Below are 20591 nucleotides of genomic sequence, written 5' to 3'. Positions count from 1 at the left end.
ATCTCAGCAGTGGCCACAGGACTGGAAAAGGTCAGTTTTCATTCAAATCCCAAAGAAAGGCAATGCCAAAGAATGCTCAAACTACCGCACAGTTGCACTCATCTCACACGCTAGTAAAGTAATGCTCAAAATTCTCCAAGCCAGGCTTCAGCAATACGTGAACCGTGAACTTCCAGATGTTCAAGCTGGTTTTAGAAAAGGCAGAGGAATGAGACATCAAATTGCCAATATCTGCTGGATCATCAAAAAAGCAAGAGAGTTCCAGAAAAACATCTATTTCTGCTTTATTGACTATGCCAAAGACTTTGTGTGGATCACAATAAACTGTGGAAAATTATGAAAAAAGATGGGAATACCATACCACCTGACCTGGCTCTTGAGAAACCTGTACGCAGGTCAGGAAGCAACAGTTAGAACTGGACATGGGACAACAGACTGGTTCCAAATAGGAAAAGGAGTATGTCGAGGCTGTATATTGTCACCCTGCTTATTTAACTTATATGCAGAGTATATCATGAGAAACGCTGGGCTGGAAGAAGCACAAGCTGGAATAAAGATTGCTGGGAGAAATATCAATAACCTCAGATATGGAGATGATACCACCCTTATGGCAGAAAGAGAAGAAGAACTAAAGAGCCTCTTGATGAAGGTGAAAGAGGAGAGTGAAAAAGTTGGCTTAAAACTCAACATTCGGAAAACTAAGATTGCGCATCTGATTCCATCACTTCATGGCAAATAGATGGGGAAACAATGGAAACAGTGACAAACTTTATTTTTTTGAGCTCCAAAATAACTGTAGATGGTGATTGCAGCCATGAAATTAAAAGACACTTACTCCTTGGAAGGAAAGTTATGACCTACCTAGATAGCATATTAAAAAGCAGAGACATTACTTTGCCAACAAAGGTCCATCTAGTTAAGGCTATGGTTTTTCCAGTGGTCATGTATGGATGTGAGAGTTGGACTATAAAGAAAGCAGAGCACCAAAGAATTGATGGTTTTGAACTGTGGTGTTGGAGAAGACTCTTGAGAATCCCTTGGACTGCAAGGAGATCCAACCAGTCCATCCTAAAGCCAATCAGTCCTGGATATTCATTGGAAGAACTGATGTTGAAGCTGAAACCCCAATACTTTGGCCACCTGATGCAAAGAACTGACTCACCTGTAAAGACTCTGATGCTGGGAAAGATTGAAGGCAGGAGGAGAAGGGGATGACAGAGGATGAGATGGTTGGATGGCGTTACTGACTCGATGGATATGACTTTGAGCAAGCTCTGGGAGTTGGTGATGGACAGGGAGGCCTTGCGTGCTGCTGTCCATGTAGCTGCAGAGTTGGACATGACTGAGTGACTGAACTGAGTGACATTTATATTTACAGAAAATTTTATTTATTTTGGTTTTAAAATATTATTATTTTTTAAAATTTCACACCAATATTTTTTCATTAGATGTTCTTTTTTCATTTGCATAATGCTTTTCTTTATTTTTAAAAAACATTTTATTTTATATTGGAGTTTAGCCCAATTAACAATGTGATTATTTCAGGTGGACAGCAAAGGGACTCAGCCATAAATATACATGTAACCATTCTCCCTTAAACTCCTCTCCCATCTGACAGCCGGGTGGCTGCCCAGTAACACTGAGCAGAGTCTCCTGTGCTATACAGTAGGACTTTGTTGGTTATCCACTTTATATATAGCAGAGTATACATGTCAGTCCTAAACTCCCTAACTATCTCTCCCGCCATCCCTCCCAGCAATCCTAAATTCATTCTCTAAGTTGGCTTTACACAAATGTATTGATGTTAGGAGATGTCTGAAGCATATTTGTATTCAAACTGTATCTTTGTATGAAAAGATAAGTAACACAGCTCCAGGCACTGTGGAGTGATAGTCTACAAGTTTAGTAATCTTTTTGCAAATGTTCTGTTGATCTGCTGAGGGAAAGATATCATTTGTTTCTGATTACAATGTGGCTGTACATGAGTCAGTTTCCTTTCTCTTAGCTGCTTGATGTAGAATTTCTTAAAATTACAGCCTGTTACCTTGTGCAGGTAACTTGTCACTGTGATTACTTACACTAATGACATAATTTACAATTCTTAAAAATATTTAAAATTTGCTATTGGAAAGCAGCTTGAAACAATGTGTAGATCCAAATCTCATAGAGTATCATAATTCTTTTATTGCAATAAAAAACATAAACATGAGAGCTACTGTCTTAACAAAAATTATAAATGCACGATACAGTATTGTTAACTGTGGCCAGTCTTGCACAGTAAATCTCAAGGACGTATTCTTCTTGTATACTGATGTGACCCTTGCTTGAGTCTGGTGGAGACATTAAAGATAGTGGCCCCTTCTGAAAGGTGGTCCAGACTGTATCAGTCAGGCTCTCCTCTGCCTCTTTCCCTTTGTGGATGAAAGATAAGAGTGGAGGGTTCATACAGTAGGGAGAGACATTTGTACCATCAGAATGATGCCCATTTTTACATAAGCTGCTGTTAACTAATCTTAGGAGATTTTATAATTATTACTTGCTCCTCCTTATATTCAACAAATGACAATTTACTGCAGTCTTCAAATGCATGTAGATTAATTGGGCCGCATTGTCAAAGTGTTTACACCCTAATAAAATGAATGATTTGTGTCAACTGATGAATGTAATGCATGATGAAATGTGAAATGTGTTATGAGAAGAGAAGATGTAGAATTGTGTGGAATGGACATATGATAAGAGATATCATGATTTTCAGCAGTAACAAAAGGTACTATTTTTTTTAAAGCTTACTCTATGGGGAGAAGTATTAAAAATATGTAATATTACCACTATCCATTGGTAAGTATTAATGTTATTCTTGGTTTTCATATGGAATCTATTATGAATCTATGGTTGAAAGGAAAGAAGACATGGAAATAGGATGGAAAGAAGCAATAAATAATTATCAATGTCTTTTTTAAAAACCTTCAATCATAAATATATATACTATATTCATATATGTAGTCTAATTTTGTATAACAAAAGTGTTTGGTATAGTCTGTCTGGCAGTAAGGGGCTCTGAAAATCACACTAAATGAACCACATTTCTTCTTTCCTGTTTACACAACGTATTTCTTCCCAATGGTTAACACCCACTTTGTTGTCTCTGTCACTTAAAAGACCATCTTGTCTTTGAAACATTTAATATAATTAAGAAATATTAAAGCCCAGCTGTTAATACAAAATTGATAACGATGTTTCAATTTCACTATGCATGACCTTAACCTTAACTAGAAGTTGAACGTCTTTACCTAATTTCTTTGATCCTGAAACTCTAAGTGTGAATTGTATGCCATTGGGTAAGTGCAGAAAAAAAATGCTGGTGATATTAATTCTTGAAAATTTTGTTTCTGAATATGAAGCCCTTTGGAGGACTAAACATCTTAGTGTCTTTTCTCCCCCTTCAGGAGACAAGGGGCAGTTTCAAAGAGTCACATCTGCAAGGCTCTTTCACTGTGACTTATGCACAAATTCCTCAGCCTCTGATCTCATATAAGACTTGAAAAGGTAATATTATTGGACAAAGAAGGGAAGTCAAGTGCCTGAGTGTGCTGTTGGTGATGAATTTTCAATGGGAGTAATTAAAAAGTCACCAACACACACACACACACACACACACAGAAACATACTCACATACAGATGAACACATTTTAATTGGTGTCCAGATTATTTAGAGGCAGTAGATGAAATCTGTGCCTTGGCCACAGCTCAGTCAGAGCTTTGTTAACACACGGCAGTTACTGTTCCCAAGAGACTTTAAAGGTCCAATTATGCTGGCATGCAAGCTTCAGAGGACACCACAGACAAGCGAGTTTTAATTATGTTGCCAAAAACTAGAAAAAGAAAATGACCTCAAATCATTAGTCCAGTTTCTGAGTATACACAGGATAGTTATAATCTCGTGAGTCTTCAGGTAGAGAAACATGACTTAGATGGTGTTTGGGGAACACATAATTTTCTTGTTTTCCAACACTCTACTCACTTGGAATCTCTCAATTTTCATACAGCTAGAGTAATATGTTAGTAACGCTGTCCACAGAATTAGAGTAATTATGTAGGATTACTTCAATTTATTGGATGGTTTTATCTCATTAGAATGTGCTTTGTTTCCAGAATGATGATACCTGCTTTCAGTTTTGCTTCAGTATATTAAACTAGTCTACAAAAAGAGAAACTGTATGATACAGGTTTTGTGTTTGAGATGGGCATTTTCTCCCACTGTTATTGAGATATAATGGGCACATTCATTGTGTGTGTTAAAGGTATATACACTGTGTTGATTCATACATTTTAATACTGCAAAATGGTTGTCCTAGTAGTATTAAATAGAACTTCCATCTCTCATATATACAAATTCTTTTTTGAGGTGAGATCATTTAAGATGTACTCTCTTAGAAACTTTGAAGTATATAATACAGTATTGTGAACTAGCATCACCACACTGGGTATTAGACCCCCAATCTTATATATATTTTAACTGAAAATCTATACCCTTTGATCAACATCTCTCCATTTCTTTCAACCCCAGCATCCAGCCACCAACTCTGCTTAAATTCAGATCTTCAGATTCCACATATAAATAAGATTGTGCAGTACTTGTCTTTCTCTGTCCAACTTATTTATTTCATTAGGACTTATTTCACAAAGTCCACCCATGTTGTTGCAAATGGCAGGGTTTCCTTCTTTTTTATGGCTGATGATATTTATGTATTTATCCACATCTTTATCTGTTCATCCATTGATGGACACTTTGTTTGCATATCTTGGATGTTATGAAGAATGCTACCATGACCATGGGATTTCTGATACCTTCTCTAGATCCTGATTTCATTTCCTTTGGATATATATGCAGAGGAGGAATTGCTAGATCATTTGTAGTTCTACTTTTAATTTCTTGAACAACCTCTATTTTGTTTTCTGTAGTGGCAGTACTGATTTGTATTTCCACTAAGAGTGTACTCCACATCCTTGCTGACACTTGTTATCTTTTGTCTTTTTGGTTATAGCCATTCTTTATTTTGTCTTTTTAGTTATAGTCATTCTAATAGATGTTGAGTGCTATCTCATTGTCATTTTGATTTGCGTTTCTCTGATGCTTAGTGATATTGCTCACCTTTTCAGGTACCCATTGACCATTTGTATGCCCTTTTGGAAAAATATCTATTCATTTCCTCTGCTTTTTTTTAAGTTGAAATTTTTTTTCTGCTATTGAGTTGTATGAGTTCTTATACATATTGGATATTAGCTCATCTGTTTATGACTTACAAATATCTTCTTCCTTTCTGTAAGTTGTACTTTCATTTGTTGATTATGTCTTGGTGCAGAAGTTTTTTTAGTGTGATGTAGCTTTTTTCTGTTTTTAGTGTCAGATCCAAAACAACATTGCGGAGACCAAAGTCAAGGAGCTTTCTCCTGATGTTTTTCTTCTAGATGTTTCATGACTTCAGGTCTTATGCTTAAATAGTTGATCCATTTATGTGAATGTTTGTGATTGGTGTATGATATGGGTCCAATTTCATTATTTTGTAAGTGGTTATCCAGTTTTCCAGACAACAGTGAAGGGAATATCCTTTTACTATCCTGTATTCTTGGCTTTTTCCTCATAAACTGATCGGTTGTAATTGTGTGGTTTTATTGCTGGGCTCTTGTTTCTGTCCATTGGTCTCCATGCTTGTTTACGTGCTATTACTGTGCTGTTTTGATGACTATAGCTCTGCAGTATAGTTTGAAGTAGCGAGTGTGATGCCTCTAGCTTTGTCTTCGCTCAGGATACTTTGGTTCTGTAGGGTCTTTTGTGGTAGCACACAAATTTAAAGATTGTTTTACTATTTCATTATTTTTGGAATTTTGATGGGAATTGCATGAAATCTGTAGCTGTCTGAGTTGAACGGAAATTCTGTAATATTAATTCTTACAACCCATGATCATGGACTATCTTCCCATTTATTTTGTATTTCCTTCAATTTCCTTCATATTATATAGTTTCCAGTGAACAGAACTTTCACCTCCTTAAATTTTTTCCTAAGTATTTTAGTCTTTTGATATGATTGTAACAGTATTGTTTTCTTAATGTATCTTCTGATAGTTTGTCATTAGTGTATCAGTTCAGTTCAGTTCTGTTCAGCCGCTCAGTTGTGTCCGACTCTTTGAGACCCCATGGACTGCAGCACGCCAGACTTCCCTGCCCATCACCAACTCCCAGAGTTTACTCAAACTCATGTCCACTGAGTCAGTGATGCCATTCAACCATCTCATCCTCTGTCATCCCCTTCTCCTCCCGCCTTCAATCTTTCTGAGCATCAGAGTCTTTTCCAATGAGTCAGTTCTTCACATCAGGTGGCCAAAGTATTGGAGTTTCAGCTTCAACATCAGTTCTTCCAATGAATATTGGCTTTAGGATGGACTGGTTGGATCTCCTTGCAGTCCAAGGGACTCAAGAGTCTTCTCCAACACCACAGTTCAAAAGCATCAATTCTTTGGTGCTCAGCTCTCTTTATAGTCCAACTCTCACCTCCATACATGATCACTGGAAAAACCACAGCTTTGACAAGACGGGCACTTGTTGGCAAAGTAATGTTTCTGCTTTTTATTTATTTTTTTTATTATTTTTTTTTGTTGACATCATAATCTTTCTGCCTTTTAATATTCTGTCGAGGTTAGTCATCACTTTTCTTCCAAGGAGTAAGCATCTTTTAATTTCATGGCTGCAGTCACCATCTGCAGTGATTTTGGAGCCCAAAAAAGTAAAGTCTGTCACTGTTCCACTGTTTCCCCATCTGTTTGCCATGGAATGATGGGACCAGATGCCATGGTCTTAGTTTACTGAATTCTGAATTTTAAGCCTGCTTTTTCACTCTCCTCTTTCACTTTCATCAACAGACTCTTTAGTTCTTCTTCACTTTCTGCTATAAGTGTGGTGTCATCTGCATATCTGAGGTTATTGATATTTTTTCAGGCAATTGTGACTCCAGCTTATGCTTCATCCAGTCCAGCATTTCTCATGATGTACTTTGTATATAAGTTAAATAAGCAGGGTGACAATATACAGCCTTGATGTACTCCTTTTCCTATTTGGAACCAGTCTGTTGCTCCACGTCCAGTTCTAACTGTTGCTTCCTGACCTGCATACAGGTTTCTCAAGAGGCAGGTCAGGTGGTGTGGTAGTACCATCTCTTTCAGAATTTTCCACAGTTTATTACAGTCAAAGGCTTTGGCATAGTCAATAAAGCAGAGATGTTTTTCTGGAACTCTCTCACTTTTTTGATGATCCAGTGGATGCTGGCAATTTGTTCTCTGGTTCCTCTGCCTTTTCTAAATCTAGCTTGAACATATGAATACCTTTGTCTTTAGCTTCTGTTCTTTTCTCAGCTATTTGTAAGGCCTCCTGAGACAACCATTTTTCCTTTTTGCATTTCTTTTTCTTGCAGATGGTCTTGATCACTGCCTCCTGTACAATGTCACGAACCTCTGTCCATAGTTCTTCAGGCACTCTGTCTATCAGATCTAATCACTTGAATATATTTGTCACTTTGACTGTATAGTTGTAAGGGATTTGACTTAGGTCATACATGAATGATCTAGTGGTTTTCCCTACTTTCTTCAATTTGGCAATAAGGAGTTCATGATCTGAGCCACAGTCAGCTCCTGGTCTTGTTTTTGCTGTATAGTGTTTCTCCGTGTTTGACTGAAAGAATATAATCAATCTGATTTTGCTATTGACAATCTGGTGATATCCATGTGTAGTTTTCTCTTGTGTTGTTGGAAGAGGGTGTTTGCTATGACCATTGTGTTCTCTTGGCAAAATTCTGTTAGCCTTTGCCCTGTTTCATTTTGTACTCCAAGGCCATATTGGCTGTTACTCCAGGGATCCCTTGACTTCCTACTTTTGCATTCCAGTCCCCTATGATGAAAAGGACATCTTTTTGGTGGTTTATAGTTTTGCCACAATATGACTATATGTGATCTATTTCTGATGTCTTATAGGATGACATAAGATGGTTCAGATGGTAAAGAACCTGCCTGCAATATGGGAGACTGTTTGATCCCTGGGTCAGGAAGATCCCCTGGAGCAGGACATGGCAACCTGCTCCAGTATTCTTGCCTGGACAATTCCATGGACAGAGGAACCTGGTAGGATTGCAGAGTTGGGCACCACTGAGCAACTAACACTTTCACTTTCTTTTCTAGGATGACATATTATGAATCTGAGAACTTATAGTTTTCATGAGTTGTGGAAATTTCCCCATTATATCCAGTAAAATATCAACCCTTCCTCCTTCATATTATTTTTTCATTCCCATGGGTCACATACAAACAAAGAGATAGAATACTCAAGAAGAATGGTTAAGAGACTTAGAAAAGAAATGAACAAATCTAATAAAATCAACATGACCAACCTAGACAGCATATTAAAAAGCAGAGACATTACTTTGCCAACAAAGGTCTGTCTAGTTAAGGCAATGGTTTTTCCAGCAGTCATGTATGGATGTGAGAGTTGGAGTCTAAAGAAAGCTGAGTGCCAAAGAATTGATGCTTTTGAACTGTGGTGTTGGAGAAGACTCTTGAGAATCCCTTGGATTGCAAGGAGATCCAACCCATCCATCCTAAAGGAAATCAGTCCTGAATGTTCATTGGAAGGACTGATATTGAAGCTGAAACTCCAATACTTTGGCCACCTGATGTGAAGAACTGAGTCATTGGAAAAGACCCTGATAGTTGGAAAGATTGAATGCGGGAGGAGAAGGGGATGACAGAGGATGAGATGGTTGGATGGCATCACTGACTCAGTGGACATGAGTTTGAGTAAACTCTGGGAGTTGGTGATGGGCAGGGAGGCCTGGCGTGCTGCGGTCCATGGAGTCACAAAGAGTCAGACACAACTGAGTGACTGAACTGAAACTGATAACTGTCATATCTAGAATTTGTTTCATTCTTTTTACAAATGTACTGGTTTTGCTTTTTCTTGATCATTTAAAAATCTGTTTTGTAGCTTCTTGTTTACATTACATTCTTTTTAAGAAAATTATTATTTACTTTTTCGCTTCCTAGGGTCTTCACTGTGTTGCATGGGCCCCTCTAGTCCCAGCATATGGGCTCTTTAGTTGTGACCCACAGGCCTTGCTGTGGCATGTGGGAGCTTAATTTCCTGACTCGGGATTGAACCTGGACCCCCTGCAGTGGGAACTCAGAGTCTTATCCAGTGATCCACCAGGGAAAAACCCACTTTATAATCTGTATCTTATTAGCCCAGGATTCAAAGTCCTTGAAAATCTGTTGTGCTTTGGTTGTTTCTGTTGATTCTTGCTAATAATGGCTTGTGCATGCATTTTAAATTTTGAATTATGAATTTATGCTCAGTTATTTGTGTTGAGATCTTGGAAGACTCAACTTCAGTGTGATTTCCTTCAGGGAATGTAATTACTTATTTCTTCCAGGTATCATAAGACATTATTATCCCCGCATTACTCTCAGTTCATTTTTCCTTTTTGTAGTCTCCTATTTCATCTAGGCAGTGCAAAATGGAATCCCAGATTCATGTCAGGGTTTTGAGGTCTCAGAAGAGATGACTTTTTTCTCACTCAAAGCTCAGGTTGAGGCACACAGGTTTCATTGTGATCTTTGCTGGTGGGCTGATTTTTATCCAGTTTGCCCTTTCACTGATGGAGGAGTATTCAATTTGCTGGTTTTCTGCTTTACATTTATTTTTGGTCCTGAGCCTTTCCCTTCTCTTTTGTGAATTCTGATATGCACTTAAGTGGATGTTTGCAAGAAGTAAGGTGTATGCATCTGTTCATGTTTAAATCAGGACTTTATTTCAAGCCATGTGGTCTTTCATTTTGCCTAAAACAGCTCTTATTACATTTTTGCCACGGATATTGGTGGTGCATAGGAAAACAATGATATGTAGAATTTGATTTCGCATGTTGTCACTCAGCTGAAATCATTTATTGATTCCAATGCTGTATCAGTGGATATGTTACAGCATTTTGGGCGTGTCGTCTCACTGTCTGAGAATAGTGGCTTTTGTTTCTCCAACTTTCCCACTGGTGTACACCTTCTCGTTGTTCTTGCATTAATGAATTGAAGTATGATAATTAATATTAGTGGTGATAGTGGACATTATTATCTATGGACAGTAATAAACACTTTTAATGTTTAATCATTAAGTACACTGTTTGCTATATAGTTCTTGTTGATAATCTTTATTGAGGTGGTCATTGTTTTCCTCAGTTCCTGGTTTCTCTTTTTTTTTTTCTTGAATGATTCCATTTTATTAGATAGTTTTTCTAATTTCTACATTTCCTTTGAACTTAACTATATATTAAGATCTAATTAAATAATTAAGACAAGTTATCCTGATTAAAATAGTCTCTGTTGGTCCATCAATGGAGAAACATGACAAAAAGTTGGCTTGTAATATACCAACTGTGTAGATCAGGTATTTTAGGTGGAGAATGACCACTTTCTAAGTAGTATACTATTAATACCATTAGTGATTTTGGAGACAATATAGGGAGAGGAGGGCAGAGACAATAAATGCGTCTTACCAGAAACTATAAAACTCCTAGAGGAGAACGTAGGCAAAACACTCTCCGACATAAATCACAGCAGGATCCTCTATGACCCACATCCCAGAATTTTAGAAACAAAAGCAAAAATAAACAAATGGGACCTAATGAAACTTAAAAGCTTTTGCACAACAAAGGAAACTATAAGCAAGGTGAAAAGACAGCCCTCAGATTGGGAGAAAATAATAGCAAATGAAGCAACAGACAAAGGATTAATCTCAAAAATATACAAGCAACTCCTGAAGCTCAATTCCAGAAAAATAAATGACCCAATCAAAAAATGGGCCAAAGAACTAAACAGACATTTCTCCAAGGAAGACATACAGATGGCTAACAAACACATGAAAAGATGCCCAACATCACTCATTATCAGAGAAATGCAAATCAAAACCACAATGAGGTACCATTACACGCCAGTCAGGATGGCTGCTATCCAAAAGTCTACAAGCAATAAATGCTGGAGAGGGTGTGGAGAAAAGGGAACCCTCTTACACTGTTGGTGGGAATGCAAATTAGTACAGCCACTATGGAAAACAGTGTGGAGATTTCTTAAAAAGCTGGAAATAGAACTGCCATATGACCCAGCAATCCCACTTCTGGGCTTACACACTGAGGAAACCAGATCTGAAAGAGACACATGCACCCCAATGTTCATCGCAGCACTGTTTATAATAGCCAGGACATGGAAGCAACCTAGATGCCCATCAGCAGACGAATGGATGAGGAAGCTATGGTACATATACACCATGGAATATTACTCAGCCATTAAAAAGAATTCATTTGAATCAGTTCTAATGAGATGGGTGAAACTGGAGCCCATTATACAGAGCGAAGTAAGCCAGAAAGATAAATACCATTACAGTATACTAACACATATATATGGAATTTAGAAAGATGGTAACAGAAAAAGAGACTCAGATGTATAGAACAGACTTGTGGACTCTGTGGGAGAAGGCTAGGGTGGGATGTTTCAAGAGAACAGTGTTGAAACATGTATATTATCTAGGGTGAAACAGATTACCAGCCCAGGTTGGATGCATGAGACAAGTGCTCGGGCCTGGTGCACTGGGAAGACCCAGAGGGATGGGGTGGAGAGGGAGGTGGGAGGGGGGGGACCGGGATGGGGAATACATGTAAATCCATGGCTAATTCATTTCAATGTATGACAAAAACCACTGCAATGTTGTAAAGTAATTAGCTTCCAACTAATAAAAATAAATGGAAAAAAGAATACGTCTTAAATAGAAGAATTAATGTGATTTCATATAATAGAAGTTGTATAATTGGGTCAGTGACATGTAATTTTATTTCATGATACATAAATATTAATCAAACACCCAGCAATCAGGCAGATGTCAAGCAGCTAGACAAGTTCTCTAAGGAGGTTACGAGCAGGGACCTCCCCAGCAGTCCTGTGGTTGTGACTCCGTGTTCCCAAAGCAGGGAGCATGGGTTCGATCCCCGATCAGGAACTAAGATCCCACACTTGGTGTGTGGTGGGGCAAAAAAGAGGTTACAAGCAGAGTTTCTAAGGACTAACTGCTGTTTATGAAAGAAAAAAAAAAAAAAGCAGATTTCTAGACCAAACCACAGATTGTAATTTAAGAGGTCTGGGATGGGGTCTAGAGATCTGCAAATGATTAACCAGCTCAGTGGCTTTGGTAAGAGATAACTACGGAAAAAAGCTTGCCTCTATTTCGTATTTGACCTGGATAAACAGATGATGGGTGGGACAGAATGAACATTATTAGGAGAATTAAAGTAGAGGCAAGAAGAAGCCAAGGTGTTTTAGCCTAGCGTAAGAGGTTCAGACTAGAAAAGGTCTTCAGCATCAAACTAAAAAAACCCTAAGGTTTCAGAATACGGAAATGATAGTATGAGAATGATTTTTAAAAGACTATTGATTTGATGGGATGAGTGAGCAGGGCTGGAAAGCATCAGAACATTTAGAATGAGGTAATAAGGGTGAGCATCAAGGAGGAAGTACTGACAAGAGTAACTAGAGTGTCAGAGAACACTGGTAAAAACAGTTAAACTTCCTATCACTTATGTAAGGACAGAAAGTTAGTATTAAATAAGAGATTAACAAATATTATAAACACAATAGTAAGCAATAATAATAATAAAAAACATAGTAAGAAAAAATAGTCTTCAACAGGTTTTTCAGATGTTTATTTGCATGATTCTCGAAACTCCACTACGAGCTCAGGAGCAGTTTGTATTGCCTTCTTTTAATGGAGTTTTGGGAACAAAATTTTCTTTACTTTCATGAAGAAAAGCCTTTGAAGCATCAAAGTGTTTGATACCTAGAACTTTATTCAGTTCCTCCTGAAGTTTTGCTTCAATTTGTTTTCTTTTAGTAAGCTGAGCACGGAGTTTTAACACCTCCGATTTGAGATTGCTATTTTCATCTTTCAATTTCACAACATGCTTGATTTTTTGCTTTAGATTTTGAGGACCCAATAATTTAGCATATGAATCTCTTAGATTATTTAGTTGTTTCTGAGCCGCACCATGTTCTTTCAACAAAGCCTGTTTCTCTGCTTCAAATGCATCCAGTTGTAGCTGAAAAGGCTTTGTTTTATTATATAATTCTCATAGAGGAGATGCCACTTATTCATTTCCTCAGTTAATTCTGCTATTGAATTTTCTTTTCCAGCAGTTTTTCTTGCTTCTTCCTCTTCCAGTTGTTTCTTAAAGTCTTTGCTTTGTTGCTTGAGTTGGTTCTGCAAATCAGTTATTCTTTTAAGAGAAGAAACTGTAATTTCTTTAATTTCTGCTTCTTTAAGTGCTGATTTGGTCTGCAGATCTAGAAGCATCCTTGCATATTCTTGATTTGAGTTCTCAGTTGCCAATATCTGATCTCGGGCATCCTCTGCACTTTGCTCAGCCTTGGCCAGTTTTTCCTTAAGTGACTCATTCTGCACCTTAAGATCTTCTAGCTCACTTGCTGTTGATGTTTTATAGCTTTCAAATTGAGCAGTAACATCTTCCAGGTTCTGCACTGTACTGTTATGTTTTTCTTGCAAAAGCAGGGTGGCCTGAGTATGAGCAGCATTGCTTTCCTCCAGTTCGGCTTCTTTCCCTTTCAGCTTTTCTTCGAGGCGTTTTAGTTCTGCAGCTCTAGATTCTGCTTCCTCTTCCAGTTGCTTAAGCAGGTTTTCAGCTGGTTCCTCCTTTTGCTGTAATTTATCCAGCTCATCCAGGGCTTGCTCTAATTCTTCCTCAAAGAGAGCTCTCTCTTTAATCATTTCTTCTTGAAAAGAACATAGCTTCTGCTGAAGCCCAGAAGACAATTCCTTCTCTTGTTGCAGAAGTGAGTCCATTTGCAGTACTTTTTGTTGTAGCTCTTCATGTTCTTGGTTTTCAGTTCCTGGTTTCTTAGGTGAGTTTTGTTTTCCTGGGATATGGATTGAATTATAGTGAATATTTTCTGCTGTCACTGAGATAGTTGCATTGTGTCTTCTTTTAATCTGTTATTGCAGTGAATTATATTACTATTTCTCTTTGATTTCTGGAACAAATTCCACCTGATCTTGTTGTTGCTATGTAACGTATTGCTATGCAATTTAATAATGTTTTATAAGAATTTTACATTTATCTCTAAAGATGTGATTGATATGTGTACCTATATGAGATATGTGATGTTATTAGATCTATTAGGTGCTATTATCTAGTTTTTCAATAGGGTTATGCTGTCTTTATAGGATGTGTTGATAAGTGTTCTAAAATTTATAGAAAACTTGGAAATCATTGGCTCCTTGTATATTTATTGGACTCTTCCACGGGATCTTCCTGATCCAGGGATCAAACTTGGGTCTCCTGCATTGTAGGAAGATTTTCTTTTTTATCACTGAGCCACCAGGGAAGCACATATTTATTAGAAATAACCCACAAAACAATTTGGCCCTAGCATTTTTTCAGAGGGTTTATCTTTGGCCATTTGCTCAATGCATCCACAACTATTGATTCGTTAAATTTTTTTCTTCTTCTTTGCTTTAGTCAATTTTTATAGCCTTTATTTCCAATAGAAATTATATGACTTCTTCTATCCTGTAATTCTTTTTTCATCCTGTAAATTTTTGAAACTACATTTCAATGCTTTGAGTCTTTACTTCTCTTCCTTAGTAGGCTACAAGTCCCTAGTGTATATTTGTTTATGTGTCCCATCAAGACGTGCACTCCTGAATGTGACTGGGTCTTTGGGGAATAAAAAGAACTTTCCTTTGATGTACCTTGTCAGGTGCCCATAAGGTAAGAGGACTATTTTCCTTACTTCACAAATGAGAAACCATAGTAGCAGTGTCTTTCCTAAAGTAAGGAAAAATTGAAGTTTCAAGAAAAAAATTCCCCCCCCCCCCACTGGAACACAGGCACAATTTGTGGGGTCTTAGCTCCCTGACCAGGGATTGAACCCAGGCCTGTGTAGTGAAAGCATGGAGTCTAAACCACTGAGAATTCCCTCAAAATTTCTTTTAATACCAAGATACAAATATAAATAATAAACAAACATAATGCATATAAGTAATGTATTATAGAGGGATGGTATGGGGAAGCAGGTGAGGGGGGCGGTTTGGGACAGGGGGACACATGTACACCTGTGGCTGATTCATGTCAATGTATGGCAAAAACCACCGCAATATTGTAAAGTAATTAACCTTCAATTAAAATAAATGAATTAATTAAAAAATTATAGTCTAAAACAATAAAAAGAATTCGGTTAGAAAGTCTGTCTTGTACTAGTGAATTGATGGCAGTTTTATGTGCTCCTAAAACATAGGATTGACAAAATAAAAACCTGTTTGCTTTTTATCTGTCTCTCTTTGGGAAAAGAGTGTGTGTGTGTGTGTGTGTGTGTGACAGGGATTGACCATCTTGTATCTTTAACTACTGAGTTTCTTAAGTTCTAAGATGAATCTTTCCTTCCTCCACATTTAAATGTCCCTGAAATTAAGATGTAACAGTGCCAGGACCGGGGAGCCTGGCGTGCTGCAGTCCATGAGGTCGCAGAGAGTCGGACACGACAGAGCGCCTGAATAGCAGCAGCAATCATGAACAGATGTAATATGGCTGTGCTTCTTTTCACTACCTAGCTGTTACGACTGGCAAGTGCGTTTTACAGTCAATGACATTTTCAATTAAAATGTGATAAGTGTAGTTGCTATACAAAACAGTTGAAAGTCCATCTCTGTGTCTCATTTCACGACGTGTAGCAGCGATTCACTTGGTGTGACATGGGAGAAGTGGTGTAACCTACAATATATGCATTGTATTATCTTTCTAAAATCTAAGAACCTAAACATTACAAAGCCTATCTGGTCCCAGGAAATTCAAATAAACGGAGGTGGCCCTGTATAAAGCCTGCAGTGTAAGAGCATAGTATACTCTGATTCAATCATTTCCTTCTCCTTTGACTTTCAGAAAGGAGTTTCTGTTCAAGAAGTAAAGCCAATCTTAAATACTTAAAGGCCACAATTAGGTAGAATTTATCAACTTCTTACATACATTCATTCATTCATCCCTTTCCACATGTTTGAAACACTTACTTACAGCTTCTTATGGGTCAGGCACTATTCCAGACCCTGAGGCTATAAAGGAGCATTAGATCTACTAATCCGAAGTTTGAAATACGCAGTGGGTTGGTTCCTTTAGTGTATTTTTGTTTTTATTTTCCTTACTCTCACACATGGATCAAAAAAACCTTGCTGGGCTTTGTCTCACTCTAGAGTGTTCTGCTTATGTTTTCCTCTAAGAGTTTTACAGTATCCAGCCTTACATTTAGGTCTTTAATCCATTTTGAGATTATTTTTTGTGTGTATGGTGTGAGAGAATGTTCTCATTTCCAGGCACGTGAAAAGATACTTGACATCATGAATTACTAGAGAAGTGCAAATCAGAAGTACAACGAGGTATTTCCTCACACTGGTTAGAATGGTCATCATCAAAAAGTCTACAAACAATAAATGCTGGAGAGGATGTGGCAAAAAGGGAGCCCTCCTAAACTGTTGGTGTGAATGTAAATTGGTACAACCACTATGAAGAACAGTATGGAGATTTCTTTAAACACTAAAAGTAGAGCTACCATATGATCCAGCAGTCCCACTTCTGGGCATAAATCTGGAGAAAATCACAATTGGAAAGCATATATGTACCCCTGGTGGCTTCCCTGGTGGTTTAGGCAGTAAAGAATCTGCCTACAGTGCAGGGGACCTTGGCTTGATCCCTGGGTTGGGAAGACCCCCCGGAGAAGGAAATGGCAACCCACTCCAGTATTCTTACCAGGGAAATCCCGTGGACAGAGGATCTTGGTGGGCTACAGTCCATGGGAACACAAACAGTCAGACACAACTGAGGGACTAATACTTAGGCTTTGACTTTTGACATGTACCCCAAGGTTCATTGCAGCTCTCTTTACAATAGCCAGGGCAAGGAAGCAACCTGAAAATTCGCCGGTAGATGAATGGATAAACAATATGTACATATATACAATGGAATGTTACTCAGCCATTAAACAATGAAATTATGCCATTTACAGCGACCTGAATGGATCTAGAGATTGCCACACTGAGAAAGTCAGAGAAAGACAAATATTGCTTGTCAGTTCAGTTCAGTTCACTCAGTCGTGTCTGACTCTTTGTGACCCCATGGATTGCAACACGCCAGGCTTCCCTGTCCATCACCAACTCCCAGAGTTTACGCAAACTCACCTCCATTGAGTTGGTGATGCCATTCCACCATCTCATCCTGTTGTCCCCTTCTCCTCCTGCCCCCAATCCCTCCCAGCATCAGGGTCTTTTCCAGTGAGTCAACTCTTCATATCAGGTGGCCAAAGTATTGGAGTTTCAGCTTCAGCATCAGTCCTTCCAATGAATATTCAGGACTGATTTCCTTTAGGATGGACTGGTTGGATTTCCTTGCAGTCCAAGGGACTCTCAAGAGTCTTCTCCAACACCACAGTTTGAAAGCATCAATTCTTTGGCACTCAGCTTTCTTTATGGTCCCGCTCTCACATCCATACATGACTACTGGAAAAACCATAGCCTTGACTAGACAGACCTTTATTGACAAAGTAATGTCTCTGCTTTTTAATATGCTGCCTAGATTGGTCACAGCTTTCCTTTCAAGGAGCAAGTGTCTTTTAATTTCATAGCTGCAGCCACCATCTGCAGCGATTTTGGAGCCCCACAAAATAAAGTCTGCCATTGTTGCCCCAGATGTGGCAATAGATGTTCCCCATCTATTGCTTGTATGTGGAATCAAAAGAAATGGTACAAATCAGTGTATTTACAAAATAGAAGTTGAGCTACAGATGTAGAAAGCAAACTTGTGGGGAGGGAAAATTTGGAAGACTGGAATTGACATATGCTATATGTAGAATAGATATATTCTGTCTATAGAATATAGATATGTATAGAATATCTATATATATGGAATAGATAACTAATATATATAGAGAATAGATAACTAATAAGAACTCTACTGAAAAGTACAGGAGACTATTCAATGTGCTGTAATGACGTATATAGGTGCAGCGTCTACAAAACAGAATATACATGTATATGTGAACTGACTCACTTTTCTGTACAGCAGATACTAACAGAGCATTGTAAATCAACTGTATCTCAATAAGAATATTAGAAAGAAACAAATAAAATACACAGTGGTAAGGGGAATGATGAAGAAGGACACATAGGGAAAAATAAAAGTACTTGTTGGATTGGTATGGCTTTTTCTTTTGTCAACCAGTTGAACTAGTTTATGCCTGAGAAAGTGATGTGAACAGCAGGGCAGGTAGTTGCAGATGCTTGCCATGGCTGTAGTTACATACGGAGACTTTACAAAATCAAACGGTGTAAGACCCAGGTCCCATCCAAGCCTGACAAAGTCATGAGGAGTGAAAAGCAATGGAAATCCTTAAAAACGAAGACTCTTTACATATACCGAATGATTGTGGAGGGCTCTGCTGGTGTGTTTAACAGATGAACTGACTAAAAAGAAGGCCCAAAGTGGCTGAGAAAACAGAAATGATAGAGAAGATTTACAGTGTTTGGTACCTGTTGTTGCTTAGTCACTAAGTCATATCCTACCCTTTAGGGACCCACTGGACTGCAGCCCGCCAGGCTCCTCTGTCCATGAGATTTCCCAGGCAATAATACTGGAGCAGCTTGCCATTTCCTTCTCCAGGGGATCTTCCTGACCCAGGGATTAGTAAACAGTTTTAGGGTAACGATTGTTGAGCTGGGCCCAGCTGCTGGGCCCCTGCTGTGTTGAGACAAGGGTCCCTGTGGCCTTCTCCCGGCCTGGACTTTGCAGTGCTGTCCACGGTCCGGAGCCCCCCTTCCATTACTGCTCTCGTTTGCGCCTGGCTTGCTGTCAGCTGCATCTCAAGGACTCTGTTCTTCTGTGTGTCTAAATTCCTGCTGATGCTCCTGTTCCATACTGATGTGCTGGGTCACTGATCCTTTGTATCTGTGCCACCCTGGTATAGTGAATTGTCTATGTACGGTTGAGCCTCAATATATGACAGCTAATATTTAAAAAAATATTTCAATTGCATACTTGCATCTTGGTCCTCTGCCTGTAAGGAGACTATTCCTTTTCAAACAGCATGAATCTTCCCCTCAGCCTCCGCATGGCCGCCTTCATCTCCTGGTTCCTCAGGGTGTAGATCAGGGGGTTCAGCAGAGGGGAGATGACAGTGAAGGTCACAGAGACGGCCTTATCGGTGGGGAGGGCGGAGAAGGGCCGGGCGTAGACGTAGATGCAGGGCACAAAGTGGAGGGTGACCACCGTGATGTGGGCGGTGCAGGTGGAGACGGCTTTCCCCCCGCCCTCCCCGGAGTGCGACCTTATTAGTAATAATAGGACCATGTACGATGTAAGGAGGAAGACAAACCACAGGGTGGTGAGCAGGCCACTGTTGGAAATCATCAGGAGCTCAAGGATGAAGATGTCAGTGCAGGCGAGTGTGAGGACCTGGGGGACGTCGCAGTAGAAAGTGTCCAGGACGTTGGGTCCGCAGAAGGGGAGGGGGAGGAGGAGGGAGATCTGCACGATGGAGTGGACGAAGCCCCCCGCCCAGGAGGCCGCGATCAACCCAATGCACCGGCCTCTACTCATGACAGTCACGTAGTGCAGGGGCCGAGTGATGGCCACGTAGCGGTCAAAGGCCATCACCGACAAAGAAGCTACATCCACTCCTCCAATAAGATGGAAGAAAAACATCTGGGTGAAGCAGCCACTGAAGGAGATGGCCTTTCTCTGGGCCAGAAGGTCCGCTAGGACCTTGGGGGCTGTGATGGAGGAAAAGCAGATGTCGGCAACAGATAAATTGCGGAGCAAAAAGTACATGGGGGTGTGAAGGCGGGTGTCCCAGGTCACCGTGACCATGATGAGGAGGTTTCCCAGCAGAGTGGTGACGTACACCAAAAGCAGGAGGAGAAATAAGACCAGGCTCAGTTCTCGATTCTGGGTCAGGCCGAGGAAAATAAATTCTTTCACCGTGGTGCCATTTCCCAGCTCCATGGACTCATCCTCTTTCTGTCTGTATTCTGAAGTCTACTTCATATGGTAGTGCTCAGCTATTTATTTATTTTTTCTTCTATGAATGCAATTCAGGTATTCCTCAGGTTGCTGCAGTGTTTGCAATGTGTTGAATTATCCAAATTTTTAAGATTGCAATCTGTTTGGTCATTCAATCAAATTATCAAATGAGAAATCATTCAGTTAATTGTTTTCCCATAAAACTATTTTTGAAAACAAAAAGCACTTGTGTTAAGTAGGGACTTTTAATTTACATCCAATTTTATTTAATATGCTTTTGTTTAAAAATATTGTTATCATTTTTAATTTCCTGCCAATTAATTTTTCATTAGATGTTCTCTTTTTTATTTGTGTCATGTCTTTCTTTATTTTTTAAAAAACTTTTTATTTTATGTTGGCATATAGCCAATTAGCAACGTTGTGGTAGTTCCAGTGGACAGC

The 20591-nt window shown here is 39.0% G+C and overlaps 1 protein-coding gene and 1 pseudogene across 1 annotated transcript; both read right to left on the bottom strand.

The window, feature by feature from the left end:
• Positions 1–12763: 12763 nt before the first annotated feature.
• On the bottom strand, positions 12764–16295 carry LOC110123543 (hyaluronan mediated motility receptor pseudogene; annotated as a pseudogene).
• Positions 16296–19196: 2901 nt separating this feature from the next.
• Positions 19197–20132, bottom strand: LOC139036967 (olfactory receptor 4D10-like). Its single transcript, XM_070472814.1, has one exon. The coding sequence runs from the start codon at positions 20130–20132 to the stop codon at positions 19197–19199; it is 936 nt and encodes a 311-aa protein (XP_070328915.1).
• Positions 20133–20591: the final 459 nt, after the last annotated feature.

Source organism: Odocoileus virginianus, chromosome 10 (genome assembly GCF_023699985.2).
Source record: "Odocoileus virginianus isolate 20LAN1187 ecotype Illinois chromosome 10, Ovbor_1.2, whole genome shotgun sequence".
In the NCBI taxonomy this organism is placed as follows: domain Eukaryota; kingdom Metazoa; phylum Chordata; class Mammalia; order Artiodactyla; family Cervidae; genus Odocoileus; species Odocoileus virginianus.
The sequence above is the reverse complement of the archived record's forward strand: the minus strand, read 5'-3'. Positions and strand labels throughout refer to the sequence as shown.

What these genes read in the sequence shown, in the direction of transcription:
- LOC139036967 (XM_070472814.1), bottom strand. Translation starts at nt 20,132, where the DNA reads ATGGAGCTGGGAAATGGCACCACGGTGAAAGAATTTATTTTCCTCGGC.